The sequence below is a fragment of the Rhagoletis pomonella genome, unplaced genomic scaffold, assembly GCF_013731165.1.
Source record: "Rhagoletis pomonella isolate Grant_MI unplaced genomic scaffold, Rhpom_1.0 Rhpom_scaffold_00006, whole genome shotgun sequence".
Classification (NCBI taxonomy): Eukaryota; Metazoa; Arthropoda; class Insecta; order Diptera; family Tephritidae; genus Rhagoletis; species Rhagoletis pomonella.
This window is the reverse complement of record NW_023458560.1, coordinates 35,095,879-35,112,151: the sequence shown is the minus strand read 5'-3', so window position 1 is coordinate 35,112,151 and position 16,273 is coordinate 35,095,879. Positions and strand designations below refer to the sequence as shown.

The window sequence follows — 16,273 nt, the reverse complement described above, 5'->3', positions numbered from 1 at the left end:
TTTTTTTTTTACATACCTTTAGGAAATTTTGATTCTTCATCTATTAGGGACATAATGTTCACGGATTTTAAGCCGATTAGGTCCAATATTTCTTGATTATCCTTAAAATCAATATGTTTCCATTTTATGCTTTCCTGTTCATATTCAGCTTGTTCCATCTAAAATAAAATAATTAGAACAATTTATTATTGCATTGAAGATTTTATACAATGTATGCATGTTTATAGTATGTATGTATGTATATGAAAAGCTTCTCATAAAAAAACCGTCTACCATTGGGCGGCAGCGTATAATTAATGATCCCGAATTAGCCCCAAGATTGTACGGAAGTAGTCCTGTATTGGTTCTTAAAATAGAGATGGGATGAGATGAGATGAGATGAGATGAGATGAGATGAGATGGCCCCGAAAAATTCCCTTATAATCCCAAAATTATCCCAAACTAGCCCCGAAATATTCCTGAAATAGTCCTGAAGTATTTCCGAAATGGTCGAAAAAGTCGTGAACTTATGCCGAAATGTTCCCGAACAAGTCTTGAAACGGTCTATAAATGGTCGCTTATTAGTCCCTAAATGATCACAACTAATACAAAACTTGTACTAAAATAGTTCTGAACTAGTCCCGAAACGGTCCTGCAGTAATGCTGAAATGTTCCTGAAAAAATCCAGAGCTAGTCCGAAATGGTCCTGTAATAGTTCTGCATAGGGCCCGAAACGGTCGAAAAACATTGAACTTGTCCCGAAGTGATCTCGAACAAGTCTTGAATCGGCATGTAATTGCTCCCAATTCGACCCAAAATGATACCGAACTAGCCCCAAAATTATCCTTAAGTGGTTCTGAACTTGTCTGAAAATAGTACGGAACTAGTGACAAAATGGTCCTCAAATCGTCATAAAAAAGGTTCCGAAATGGTCGTGATGTAGTCTCGAAAAGGTCCCGAAACGGTTACGAAGTGATGCCGAACAAGTCACGATGTGGTCCTACACTAATCTCGAAATGGTCTGGAATGATCATTCGTACATATAAGAAGCAATTACAGATTTTCTGATGGGTGAACGCAAGGTTTACCCATACCGGGGCTTAGATGTTTACACATAAAAAATTAAATTTGCAAAATTTCTTTCGAATATTAAATCAACTTACCTTAAAAATATGCCGCACAAAGAATTGTTGTAAATTTTCATTAGCATAATTAATGCACAACTGCTCAAAGCTGTTATCCGCAAAATTCTCGAAACCGAATATGTCCAACACACCAATAGTATTCAACTCTTTAGATAGCTTATCCTTCGTGTCTATTGTTGCATTTATGCGCTGCACGATGCGTACAAAAATCGCGCCGTACAGTGACTTCACAAACGCATCTCTACCCTCGAGGGTCATTTCGCGTGAAAGACTCGTCACTACACGCTCGCCATGTACGAAGATCGTTTTGCGGATTAACGCATTGGCAAGCGCTTGCTTTGTAACGCCTAACAGTGAGGCGACACGCTGTAAATTTAGCAAATCCGCAGCCTCAGTGGCGTCCATATTTTGTACTACTGTTGCTTTAAAAGACATATTACCCAAATGCAGAATAGCAGCCAAGAGACTAAGTATGCTCCAAACTTCTTCGGGTCTGAAAGAGAGCACTTTCATGGCAGCGCGTATATCAGCGAAATCTTTCGCATCATTTTTGCCATCCAATCGATGGCAGCCGCCCTGCGCCAAATAGTGGTATTTGTCTGGAGATGTCTCCAACAATTCCAAGCGTGTCAACTCAGGCTTACTCAGACCGGCCAACATGCAGTAGAAAATGTGATAGTTGCGCTCATCGCGCGACTGCGCTACTATGCGCGATTTCTCCAAAAGATATTGCTCGATCTTCGCACCCTGTATTGCGCCAGCGTCGGTGAAGCGTATCTCTATGTACTTGCCAAAGCGTGATGAGTTATCGTTGCGTACTGTCTTCGCATTGCCGAATGCCTCCAAAATTGGATTCGCCTCAATTACCTGCTGCTCAATCCACGATTGCTTGCCACTAATGGCAGCCAAATACTGTAGTATGAGCTTGGTGCTCTCAGTCTTCCCAGCGCCAGACTCGCCGCTTATCACAATGCACTGATTCATGCGTTCGCGCTTCATCTGTTGGAAGGCATTGTCGCTGATGGCGAATATGTGGGGTGGCAGCTCGCTAATCTTCTTGCCGCGATACAGAGAGATCTCACGATTTGTGTAAATTGGCAGCTTTTGGTAGGGATTAATGGCAATCAGCATGGAACCGGTGTAGGTCTGAATGGAGATAAAATATTTTTGTTATGACAAAATAAAGTTAATTTTTTTCATTATATTTTATGTAGTATAACATTACTCACATAAATCAGCCGCTTTGCATAACGCATCTCTAGATTCCTCAAAATCGCATACTCCTGCAAATCGCCCAATGTAATCATATCATCGACGCCTTGCTGCGATGTGATATGCATCGCTTTGAGTACATCCTCAGCCGGCACCCAAAATTGTTTACCTTCGTCATTGGCGATAAGGGTACGTGCCTTCTCCGTACGTATAACTCGTGCACCAAACGGTACCGCAAATTCGTTGTCGTCGGCGTTTTGTTGCTTCACCCACACACATTCACCCTATTTGAGTAGGATTAAAATGAGAAGAGCAGAGAAATAAACACTTCATTATCGATTGAATTATGCAAAGGTGAGGTTCGTTTGAGTATTTTTAAAATGGTTTACATTTACATTCACGAGTACCTGCACATGTCTGCATAAAAATATTCTGTTTTAGCTTTTCAGACAGATTTATCAGTTGACAGACTCGAGTTAATTATACCAAATAAGCAGACCTCAAAAGGCACTTGACGGGTACGAGTGGTTGCTCATACGCCAAGGGGGTTTATACTTTTTAGTTGGGTGCTGACATGAGCGTGTATGTACATATGTATGTTTACACATATACATATGTATGTGTGAGTGAGTGTGTGCATTTATACGAATGCTATTATTCATAGATGCAAAAAAGCTTAATATAAGCTTTACATTGGATTTCCTGCATCAAAGCAAATTTTTGATATCAGTTAATGTCCTTGTGGGTGAAGACATAATTTTTTATTTTTTATAACATGCAAAACTTTTAGCGCTTTGAGCGACCTATAAATATTTTTTGATTTCAAACTAAAAAAATAGGGATATACTTTTTTTCGATATAGAACTATCGCAGGGCATAAAAATTCCGACTTTACTTTTTTTTACATGCATCTTTGGACCACCCTAATGTACATATGTAAACATTTATAATTATCTAAACAAAAATTTCTGCATTACCATCGTGGTTAGATAAGAAAAGCTTAAATTGCCATTAAAGGGATCTTCATTTAATTGGCGCCCGCCGAATTGACAACACAAAGCGCTTATTTTTTTATCAAATAGGCTTGCCTATACAAATGTAAGGAGGGGTGCGTTGGTAAATATATATGATAATAAGCACGCATGACTGGTACATAATACAAAGTACCCTAAAGCCCAAGCCATGCATTTACGTAATTTCCAAAAAAAAACCAAAAACAAAAATAGGATGTTGTGGAAGTAAACGAGTATTTACATATTTGAACACTAAACAAGCCCATGCAAAGGTAAACAAATTTCACATTAGCAATTTTATAAATAAATATATGTATGTATGTACGAACCGCGCCACAAAGCCAAACATGGTGCCAGCGCCGGTAATCTGCACTTGGCAGATTGTATGCAAATAGTGTAACGAACGAAGTAAGTATTTTAACGTAAATCAGTAAACACTGTTGAAAACACATTCGCTATATAATAAAATATATATGTATATAGAAGTACCAAAAAGAATTCAGTTACAAGAAACAAGTAAATTGGAAATAAAAATGACTGATAATAAGCTGAGATTTTGCACGTTGCGATAAGATTGGCGAACTACTCGATGTGGCGACGACACCGACAAACTAATTAAAAATCTAAGCGGCAAAAAAGTATCTATTTGAAAAAAAAAATGTTTTCTTTGCCTTAAATCAGTGCGATTTTTTTGTTTGCGTTCACATATTTTAGATAACCGATTTTATCACCGCTTCTGCCTTTTAAGTCTGCAAGTTCTTTGACCATTAGCGCTGGTTTATATAAATATATTTGTAGAAATCTTGATACCAAATCGCTTTCAAGTGTTTAATTGAAGTTTTAAATTTTCAGACACTTTTTAAATTGCAAAATTTTATTCGCAATGATGAAATGCGCGCAATCAGTGCTCGTTTCAACTAAAAATCTCATGTGATCTCTGTTGCCGCATTTGCCTGGACGATGAGAAGATGAATTCACCCGTACACTCAGCTGGTACAACTCCCAGCTTGCTAAACTCGACCTCGATATATGCAACACATATATGCGCTTTGTTAAGACACCACACTAAAGACCAAATAATCTCTTCATTTTCCCACTTAAATCTATTCAGTTACCACGTTTCAACGTACTATTAATTGACCAACATTGCGTGGGTGCCAGATCATAGCGACATAGTACAAGGTAACTGCATGGCAGACATGCTTGTAAGGAACGAAACCGCCCGGTCTGACGTCCTCTCTTATTGAGGGCACCACGTTTAGACGAGAAGACAGTTAAAATACGGTGTCAAACGACCGGATAAATTTGACCCAGTTTGACAGGAAAAAGTCCGACTCACTCATTTGCCTAGAACTTCCCGTACAAAGGCAAGTGACCGAAATTATAAAATTTCACTTTTTAATAGGAAAGCAGGCTAGAAAATAGACCTGCTGGCCAAAAACTGCCGCAGCTGCCGGGACGAGGAAGAAATTGAAAGCGTGGATGACTATCTAGAAGCTTAAACTGACGGCAGCGTTGATCCGGATTAACTCGGACTTAATCAGAATCAACTGCAATTAATTCCCGAGTTGATCCGGATCAACGCTGCCGTCTGTTTATGCTTTAAGTATGACACTGCCAGCCCTCTCGGGCGCTAGATCACGCTCATTTCACCATCACTTATTTCTCGAATTCTAGCGATGTTTAAGCTTAGCCTAGCCAACTGGTTATACTTCTATTTCAGTGGACTTGAAAGAATACCAGCTCTTCAACGGTACTAACCGCTGCGCCTAATTATGCCTCCCTCTTCTATTGTACGCAGACAATCACTCAATATTTGGCAAGCAGATAAGTTATAACCATACTTATCATGCCGGATATTTTTTGAAGAGAGTTGCCACCCTTTTTTATAGTTAAAATCAATTTATTAGTAAGTTATATCAAATATTTTAGGTATCAAGGGAAGCGGCCGCTGTGGTATAGTGGGTTGCAGTGCGCGCTATTCGATCCCAGTTTCCGACCAACATCCAAAACAAAAGAAATAAAAAAATGGTTTCAAAAGCGGTCGCTCCTCGGCAGGCAATGGCATACCTTCGAGTGTACTTCCGCCACGAAAAACAGCTTCTCAAGAAAATAAATATAATTGCCGTCCAGAGTCAGCATCGGCATAAAACTGTAGGACCCTCTCCGTTTGTGTCGGAGGAGAAGCTCGGCCAAATAATAACATATAGTGTAAGCACCAATCTATTATTATTACTTTTTCAAAAGAGAGAGGTTCAAGAAAGCTTTATTTCGAAAATACTTGTTTTTGAAAGGAATTGCCACCTTTTCAGAAATTCAATATCAATTTCGTTAAACGTTAAACGAATAAAGCGAAAATATTTTTGAAAGTTGCCACCTGTTTAGAAATTCCAAATCAAAAAACTAACAAGTCAAATGAAATGAAATTGAAATGAAATGAATGAATTGAAAGTATTTTTTAAGAGGCCTACCCTCTGTTTAGCAATTCGAAGAAAGCTGTATTTAGAAAATATTTTTGAATAGGGTTGCCACCTATATATATTCTATATTCTAAATCAATTTAATTATCAATTTAATTAAAATATTTTAACACGAATGTCAAGCAAATAAAACTTTATTTAGAATATTTTATTATGAGGATTAAAGGAGAGAGAGCTCTAAGTTAGCTTCATTTATAAAATATTTTTGAAGAGGGTTGCCACCTGCTAAAAAAGTTCCAGTTCAAGTAAATGGGAAATTAAATAAAACATTACAATACAGGTTGGAAACGAAAGAAGCTAAAGAAATCCTCGCCTCGAAAAATATTTTGGAAGAGTGTTGCTACCTAAAATTCACAATTTTCTTGATTTTGCAAGTTATTTATTTGAATATTTCAAAATTAAAGTTATAAAAATGGTTATGGTTTCGTTTTAAATGAGATATTTAGGGCTACAAAAAAAACAAGTTATGTACAAAAACAAATTGGAAAAATACATGATTTTGAAAACTGTAAATTTAAAAACTTAAAAAAAAAATATTTTGCTTAATTTTTTTTAAGTACCTACAACTGATCTTAAAAGATTTGGAATATTTCAAGAAATTGTTTTTAAGATATGAATTTATGAAATTTAAAAATAATTATTCTTTGCAAACTCTAAGTAAAGTTATGTCAAACAATTTGTATTCATTTTTCGTTCATTTGTTTTATTAAAGTATAGGTCATACTGTAGGACAAACATAAGTCTCAAACTTTAACTAAAATTTTAAAAATTATCAAAAAATTTTTAAATTTTTTTCAGATTTTTTAGAATTTTTTTCTGACGCTGTTGACCATATTTTCCATATACAATTTTTTTTTTCGAACCTAACTACATACTATATATTTTGTATGAAAGCAAATACGTGACAAGGTCAGAAAAAATCAAAAATAAACGGTACATTGTAGCAACTCAACCTACAGCACATTATTCAACTTAAATTGAATGGGCTCCAAAACTGCATACCAAAAAAAAATCTAAAAATTCTGACAAAAAGTTTGAAATTTTGCTGAAAATTTTGAAAATTTTTTTAAAATTAAAAATTTATATTTAAACACTTTATATTATAGAATGACTAACTTTTTATTCAAATTAAAAAAAAAGGAATATGAAAAACATTACGAATATTTAAAAAAAAATATCTCTACGGAAACTTTTTATGGTCTGTTTCTATGTGTGCCTCTGCAAGCCGCTTCTAAATTTTATTCAAAATACTTAGATTTTGCTTACCATGCAATTTTTGTATAATTAATTTTCCGCAGCGCAAGTTTCGAAATTGGGCTTTTATTTTTAATATTAAAATTTTGTGAAAATTTTAAATATTGTCTTTTAGCAGAAAAAAGGCAACTTCCATGAAGTCCGTTCTCTGGTAATCAATATCACTGTGTACAATGATTCCAAAAGGAGATACCGTCGAATGCGTTGCCAACATTTAAAATGCATATAAATAAAATTTTTTTCTAAATGCTTACGAAGCAACTTTATACTTAATAGCTTAAAATACTGGTGATTTACACTGCTCACATTAACAACCAGTTCAGTGTTTCTTTTTCTTTTTGCTTGTTTTTTTTTTATGGGTATGAAGTCATGCCTCTTTCTAATCGACGATCAGGTGGCTAGTAGCGCCAATTGTTGTACAAAAACACATTAATCAAAAGTACCTTAAGAAGTTAATAAAAAAAATGCTGGACCCACTAAACAATTAATTAATGACAGGAAATATATGATTACATAGTTAGGCGTTTAGACATTTCTAGTGACTACAGTAAAATCCGCCAAGGTGCCTCGGCAAAAAGTTTTTTTTTTAGAGGTTCTGAAACAGGTAAGATAATTAAACGTGAAAGAGTATAAGTAAACTAGTAACGGGAGCAAAAGAAACTTCGGAAATCAAGCGGGTTAGATATTTCAGTAAGCAGCAGTTAAGCGGGTTTCCCATTTAAGTGACTAGAAATGCATGTAGCGCGAGTATGTTATGCACAACAATATGTATTTACTGACCATTTTATATCTAAATATAAATATTGAATGCAATTAACGCTTCGCAAACAAGTTGTTAAAATATACATATTTACATATGTGCACATGTATGAAACAGAGAGCAAACATTTCAAGTATCGGCTGTTAACATATACAGTTATATTAGAAAGGAATATGCCTTTGACAAAGCCAATTGGAATAATAAGAGAGAACAAAAATACTACAGTAACAAAATATATACATTAGAGTGGAGTAATTTAATTTCGAAAAAGCGTATGGCATATTCGAACTCTACGTTCGATTCAAAAATTATCAAAAATTACGTTTGATCCTCTCAATTAAAAAATAAAATAAAATCTGTGTATTATAATAATTTCTGATAGAAGTTAATTTTTCATTTACAAAATTTTGTCTGTTTCTTCATATTTAAGAAACTACTTCACAAATCCTAGAAAATAGAAAATTATGTTCAAAATTTTTCGGTGTAATGAAAAATCAATTTCGACCAAAAAAGTTACAATATACTGCTTTTTCTTTTGAACATTGGGAGGTTGGAACTTTTTGGTATATATTTAGTTTGTTCGCCATTTTTGCATAGAATTAATCAAAGAATTTGAATTTGCTATAACTTTCTTCCAAAATTTCGCTCCGAACAAATTACTTCGCCCTAATGTATATACTAGCTTATTGTACCTGCGGGTCTCACCTCAAATTTTTAAGCAAATATAAAAAATTATGTGCTTATTTTGCTATAGCTATCTATTTTTTAAGCGAGTAAGGCTGTTTAAAACTATGAAATTGTAAAATATCCCTCTAAGTTTCGCGTAAACCGCGAACGTGTAATCTTGTGGCAGGTGCCACACACTCTTTTTAATATTTCAGTTATAAAATACCACTTAGCGACAGTGGGTAGCTAAATGCTTTCCGAGGTGTGCATCATGGCAGATGCTGGCACCCGCTTCCCCATTAAATTACATTTTTTCTCTCAGTATGCTACTGATAAAATAAATGTCTATAACAAATTTTAATATTTTTTTTTGAGTGCTGACCCCATGCGACCAGTAACGAAACATTTTTTTTGGGGGGGGGGGGGGAAATTTTTTTTTTTTTACCAGTAGGTATTTTACGAGTGCACGCCACATTGTGGTTTTATTAGCGGGAAGGTATCACTGCCCCACATCCGCAACAATGTCGATCCCAAAATTATCCAAGGATCAAAAAATCTTCCCAGAAGGACTTTAAAAAAATCAACATACTTGTTTGGAAACGTTAATTATATGAAAATAAAGAAAAAATTTCAAATAGAGTAGTAAGTTATAGATCTTAAAAAGCTAAAAAAAAACACTAAACGGTATTTAATATAAACTTATGATTCAGCACTTTATATGAGGTGTCAATCAATATACTATAGATAGCGAGTGACATAAATACCGCTTGTATTGAAATAGTAAATAATAAGCAAGACATTTATAATTTTAGCAAAAAATTGCAGCGAATTGCGAAATAAGCATTATGAATGACGTTGGATTGAGACAAAATTTTATATAACTAGCAGACCCGGTGGACTTCGTCCCGCCCAAAAGTAATTTTTAAAAAACGTGCAATAATCGTCAGCAAAAAAAATACTAAAACTCGGCGCGACGATTTTTGAACCGCTTGAAACTTGCACTTTTTTAGATTAAAATTGTATGTAATTCAGATTAAAAATTTTGAAATTTTTATGCAAAGTTAAACTTTCCCAAATTTTGTATAAGGTATGAAATTTTTATTCATATGGTTTTTGTTAAAGTTTGGGCAATATTTTTATAGAAAAGCACAAAAATTTAACTTGAAAAACATTGTGCATATTTAAAACAAACAAAAAATCAAAACGTGGTCATTTGTGTGAGTAACTGTATTTCTCATTGCGTAGCTCAACTTAAAGATAAGTTTACGCTAAAAATATTTCTTTACTAGCGATAGGCCTTATAAAAACTTTAAATATACATTTTTTTTATAACCAAATCCAAATTATACTTACGAGCTCATTTTGAAAATTTGTCATTTTGCAGGCTCTCCGTTATTCATTAGCAATAGTTACCAGAAGAAGCTGATGTGCATATGGCTGTATGTATATGCTCTCGATAGACTGTTTAAAGGTTTTACTATAACGATTTGAATATATTTGTGTTTGTTTTTTTTTACAATGAGTTGAAATTTCAAACAATACTTTTTTTTTATTCGCGTGAATACTTGCACATACACACAAGTGTGTTTCGAATTCGGTTTAAATAAGTTTAAGTAAAGTTGAGTTAATCACTTTTACACATATGTATTTATTTTACAATAATATTTGTTTTACAATAATATTTTTTGTTAAGTACATATATGTGCATGTATGTTTGTATGTTTATTTTTCACATATATTCCGTCTGTTTTGATACTTAGTAAATATCTTTTGTTAATATTTTACCCTTTATATTCCATTTCAAGTCACTATAAATATTTTTGGGGAATATCTCTGTTCTGCTTCTCTTCAACTGGCAACAAAACAGTATTTTCAAAACGCTTATCAAACTTAAACAATTTCGCAACGTTTTGTGCTACATACATACGCACAAATGTATAAGCAAGTCAATAACTGTATATAAATAAGTATTTATTTATGTGCTAGCACAACAATGAAAAAAACACCACTTGCGCACGATCCGATCACTTTCTTACCGATCCGTCGCTGTCAATGTCTCGCAAACTTTTAATTTTACCTCAGTTAAGAATGCGTTTAATTAGTGGCGAAAAAATGGTTATGAGCAGTCAACTCATATCTAGGTGCAAATATTGTACATATGTATATATACAGCGGTGTCAATATCTTACCAAAATATGTACATATGTGCGGTGTACATATTTACATATGTTATTTATTTCTGTTTTGTATAGTTCTACGCGTACTCGTACTCATATTGCTTATTGTATGTGGTTAGGGACTTTGTTGTTGCATTTCAGTGTTATCATTTTACTGATAGCATTATTTCAGATAAAAATATCATATGCTTAAACACATGCTAATGTTGGTTTATTTGCGCTCTGTCGGAATTTCTATGCTCACTCCCACTCTCACTCTCACTTAAGTAAATTGTGGCTTGAAAGTATTCGTATAAGCAATTAGCCACACGTATAAGGGGTGCTTAAAAACTAACTGCGGCAATAGTTTTCAGCCAATTGAAATTGATGGCTTACACAAAAATACATTTTACACTTTTTAGAAACGGTTTTTTAGAAACGGTCCCTTACTAGTCCCAAAATGATACCGAACTACCCTCCAAAATGTCCCTAAACTAGTCCCGAAATGGCCTTGAACTAGACACGAACTAAATGATACCGAACTACCCTCCAAAATGTTCCTAAACTAGTCCCGAAATGGTCTTGAACTAGACATGAACTAAACCTGAAATAATCCTTAACTAGTATCTATCAAATGGTGCTGAATTAATCCCAAAATAGTCCTGAAGAAGCTCCAAAGCTGTCATGCATTAGTCCTGAACAGGCTCCGAAACGATTTAAAAAATCGTGAGCTTTTCCCGAAATATTCACGACCAAGTCTTGAAATAAATTAGTCCCAAAATTGACCTAAAATAGTCCTCAACTAAACTCAAAATAATCTCGAACTATGGTCCTCTAATAGTCGCCGAAGTACTCCTGAAGTGGTTCTGAATCGGTCCCAAAATTATCCCGAACAAGTTCCTAAGTTGGTCTGAACTATTCAGAAAATAAAGTTGAAATAGCCGCGAACTAGTTCAGAATGTGCATTTGTACACACAAGAAGCAATTACAAATTTTCTTCTGGGCTACATAAGATGTTTACTGAACAGTCAGCAGTCCAACAAGTTGTCTGCAGTCGCGTCTGTTCAATGAAACAGAAAACCAAATAAACCTTTGGAGGCAATCGTGTTAATCTCGGAGGCCCTGCCCTTTACTCCCAGTAGGGCCTTGCAGTCTTGTTTTGAATTTTCTCCCTACTGACCTTTATGGTAGATATCAGGCCAGCTGCAACGCAACTAGGCTGAATGCAGCTCATTCATGGAGGGACCTTAGGTTCGGTCACTCAAAATTTCTAAACACCAATCTTGCAACCCTAGATAAGCTGAATTACATTAGTCCAAATTTCTGCTTTGAAAATTGGTTTTCTACCAGAATTGTAGAAAAAAGCGACTAGGAAAACTATTCGGATTTTGACCCAGGATCTATCGCTATCTTTACGGACGGGTCAAAGCTCGGCAATTAAGTTGGAAGCGGAATCTACTCTAAAGATCTCTCGCTAAACCTAAACAGGCGGCTCCCTGACCACTGCAGCGTTTTTCCAATAGAATTAACAGCTATGAGGGAGGTCGCCCTGTGTCTTAATAGCGGCGCAGTTTGTTTACGGTTCGTCATTGTTTACTCTGACAGCCAAGCAGCGATTAAATCTGTGCAGTGCAATAACACTTCCTCAAAAGTGACTGCCGAAAGAAGAAGTACCTTAAACGAGCTTGCCACGAATGTCACCATTAACGTGGTATGGGTACCCGGGCACAGTGAAATACCGGGAAACTGCGAGGAGTCCATGGCCCATGGCATATCCCCTAAGACAAGCGTATCCCCTTTATTTTCGATAGAGACCTTAGATCCTGACCCAGAGTCAGTTTTGAGCCATCGGTAAACATTCCACAATGTGTGAGTCCGGGCTGGAATTTGTACTATCCTGTCGCATTCAAAAGACATCAGCAATTTCCTCCTCGCCACACTCAGTGTTTTACCAACACCCGTTTCTTTTTTTAGTCTCGATGTGGCCTTTAAGGCTCCCCCACGTATGAAGACACAAAGTGACCTTAAGTACAGCAGTTCGTCAAGAGCAGCGTCAGGTGTTGTAGAGAAAGCTCCCGTACAACACAGTGCGCACTTTTTCGTGCCCTCTTTAACATTGTTTAGAGCTGCGTAATGGGACGCTCCCATCTTAATACTAATACTAATCTTAATCTTAATAATGACCAACCACGCCCGCCATCCCCTTTGTTTGGAATTAGAGCCCAACGAGTGTTGCGTTTATTCGTTACATCGATGTTTGCAATTACCCCCAATCGAGCGCAAAGATGTTTTACTTCAATATTTAGCAATATCAAAATCGTCTGTCTTGTTAAAAGTCAGAAACTTTAAAGCTTCCAGAATGCATTTGGGAAAGTTCCAAATAACAAATCGATCATTAGTCAAGACAAACAAAGAATAATAAAAAGAATATTGATTAATAAAGTAACTCTATCAAAAAAAATAAATCACCTTTTTATAAACCTACATATGTGCATACATATATACATTTATTTGCATGGCATTAATGAATCATACGAAACAGTTATCAAATTGGAAACAAGTGGTGGGCATGACCAAAGTTTACTTACGCTATAAATTCTTACTGGAAATAATTAAAAGTTCGTATTATGAAAAATCTAGTATTTTATGTGAAATTTTCCACTTTTGCTTGCATTACATTTCTGCTGAATTCGCACATTTATTCGACTATTCCATTGCGGGAATTACTTTGGTAATTTAATAGGTAAAAGAATTTAAGCGGTTTCTTATCATATGCATATGTATGTAAGTATGTATGAGTATGCGCATTTACAGGTATACAATTTTTAGAGCTTGAAGTGTACACTGAGAAAAAAATCAACCAAAAATTGGTTAATATTTCAAAATTCAAACTTGAAAAGGAATCAACGTGATTTTTGGTTAATATTAAGAATACCCTAGTTGATATTTTCAACAATGATGTGGTAATATTAACCACACTTTTGTTTACATTAAAAAAATCTTTTGGCTGTCGACTTTTTCGTTTAAATACGCTTATGTTCTGCACTTTACAGATGCTTTTTCATAATTTGGAGATACAAAACAAAAATTTTTATTATCACTTTCGCACGATGCTTCTGACTGGAAGATGCGGTTCTTCTGAAAGTTAGCGAATAACAGCAGGAATCTCTGCACACATTCTAGAAATTTGTCCTCAAATGTTGAACTTGAATAGAGTTTCTTCGTCGTTTGATTTGGTCCTGCACTTCGCAGATGCTTTATCCCGATTAAGAAAAACCAAAAACAAAAAAAAAATAAAAATGATATGTTGCCTCTGACGGAATTCGTACTCGAACCTGCCTGAAGCAAATAAGTAATAGCAAGCACCTCTACGCGTTCAGATACAACCAGACATACGAATTTGTTTTCAAACGTTCAACTTGAATCACATTTCTTACAATCAGTATACTTAGCATGAAAAAACCAAACAATAACTTGGTTGAAAATACCATTGCACTTTTGGCTCAGTGTAAGTCATATAAATATACATTCTATACTCCATATATTTATGAATGGGCATGACCACAAAAAAGTATATATTTGCACATATTAACGTCGTTCTCTTAATTTAAAACTACTCGAAACATACTTACATAAAATAGATACATACATACATAAACGTACATATGCATATTTACCCTGTGGGGAAGATCTTAAGTTTTGAACAGGTGCGCTTATAGTACACTTTGACCCAGTACTGGTTGGCGATAAATCTCTTTTGCATGCAAACAACTGGCGAACTTAACATGGCGATGTAGGCATCCCTTTTTCGATAGTTCCAAACCAGCTCTAAAATCGACAGCCGAGAGAAAAAAGTATCATGATTGTTCCTCCGTGTGTGCGATTTTAAATTATTTTCAAAGAAATGTGTTTTCAATTTGAAATTAAATTTGTTTGAATGATTGCAAGAAATTTACGTTTAGATACCTTCGGCTGTAGCTGAGTTTGCAGAGGTGCTTGCTGTTGATTAGATTCAAGAAGGTCCCGAAATGTTAACACAAATTCTAGATTTGTATTACCAAGCTATGAAAAAGCATCTGCGAAGTGCAGTATGGAAGCATATTTGAACGAAAAAGCCACCACACACATATGTATGTAAAGTAAACAAGCCCCCGCTGCATCCCTTTTTCTATAGTTCCGAACTACTTCTAAATTCTTCACTTTAGATATAGATTTCTAATTTTCTAATGAAAAAGTGAAATAAAATAGTTTTTTTAAAGTACATTTCACTGATTTTGAACTGGTGGGGATCTAGTTACTATCGAATTAGTTCGTTTTTGACGATAAAGATCTAGTACGGAAGTAGAAATTTTATTCACTAGTTCGCGGTTTCCCTGCAGGGTAACTTTAATATACATACGTATTTATTTATGTAGATACATATGCGTGAATGTAATTGTTTATCTTTCTGTAGCATAACGTATAAAGTCTATTTGCGAATGGTAGCAAAATTCGGTTAGAGCCACGATTATAAAAAAAGCAATTAATATTGGAATAAATTGTATGCTCGTAATTATGCTAATTTCTTATCATTAAGTAAAGTCATCGAGTAGAGTTAATGAAAAAGTGTGATCGGAAAATTGCAATAAAATTAATTACATCAACAGATATGCATTTAGCTGTGGCAATAAAAATATGTTACGTACATAAAGCAACCCTTTTTGTGCATGAAGCCATATTTACCAAAAAAAACTGACCTACATACATCCACATGCATAATACAAATATTTTAGCTTATCTAGCGATTTTTTACGAAACTTCAAAGAAAATTATATGAAGTGGTTGACGCGAACTCGTATAGAAATTTCTGTACGAAAAAGAAAGAAAATTCTGCAAGAAATTCTTCACATAGTAGCATTATTTTCATTTCATTTCTTCCGAAATTTCGTAAAAGAATCGAAGTGTGCACAGTTTATTTAATTTTAGAAAATTCGGCAAAAATCGGATGTGATCTTTACGAATTCTTTAAAATTTCTTTACAATTCAGGACACTCTAAAAAAATGGTTTTCAGGGTAGTTATGTATAATTTAAAATAAACAGGAATGTGTGCCTGTTACAGTTCATATAATCATATGTAGGGTGGTCCAAAATGCATGGGAAAAAGTAAAGGCGGAATTTTTATGCCTTACTGCCTAGGATTGTTCTATACCGAAACAAATTTGCTCCTATTTTTTATTTTGAAATCAAAAAATATTTAGAGGTCGCTAAAAGCGCCAAAGTTTTCTATGCATTTTACATGGGAGAAAAACCACTTTTCGTAGAAATGCCATAGAATTCTTGAAAATCAATATTTTGCAATCGGAAAACTCTGCTTCTCTTCAGGAGATTCCAAATAATAATACCCAAATATTTATTTAACCATTTTTTCTTAGTAACAATATTTTATAGGTCCTCCAAAAAACCCACAAAATGCAATAAGGGGACCAATCAAAAATGTTTAATATTAAATATACTTGTTTCGAGGATGGTTCCGTGCGCATAAGTCCACTTTTCACTGCCATTCACTTGTAAGTAGCCAGAAGTGATTCTTGTGCGTACTATTTAAATCGTAGCTCACAAGATCCGGAT

General features: G+C 34.8%; 1 protein-coding gene across 1 annotated transcript in view; it reads right to left on the bottom strand.

Moving 5' to 3' along the window:
* The window catches only part of LOC118740636 (unconventional myosin-VIIa), a 19,287-nt gene extending 9,337 nt beyond the window's left edge, over positions 1-9,950 (bottom strand). The window contains exons 1-4 of the mRNA XM_036472239.1: positions 9,863-9,950; positions 2,354-2,620; positions 1,143-2,270; positions 17-158 (exon numbers count right to left, since the gene is read on the bottom strand). Coding sequence (XP_036328132.1) covers positions 17-158; positions 1,143-2,270; positions 2,354-2,620; positions 9,863-9,886 — 1,561 coding nt within the window. The 5' untranslated portion in view covers positions 9,887-9,950. The remainder of the gene's footprint in view (positions 1-16; positions 159-1,142; positions 2,271-2,353; positions 2,621-9,862) is intronic.
* Between the last annotated feature and the right edge of the window lie 6,323 nt (positions 9,951-16,273).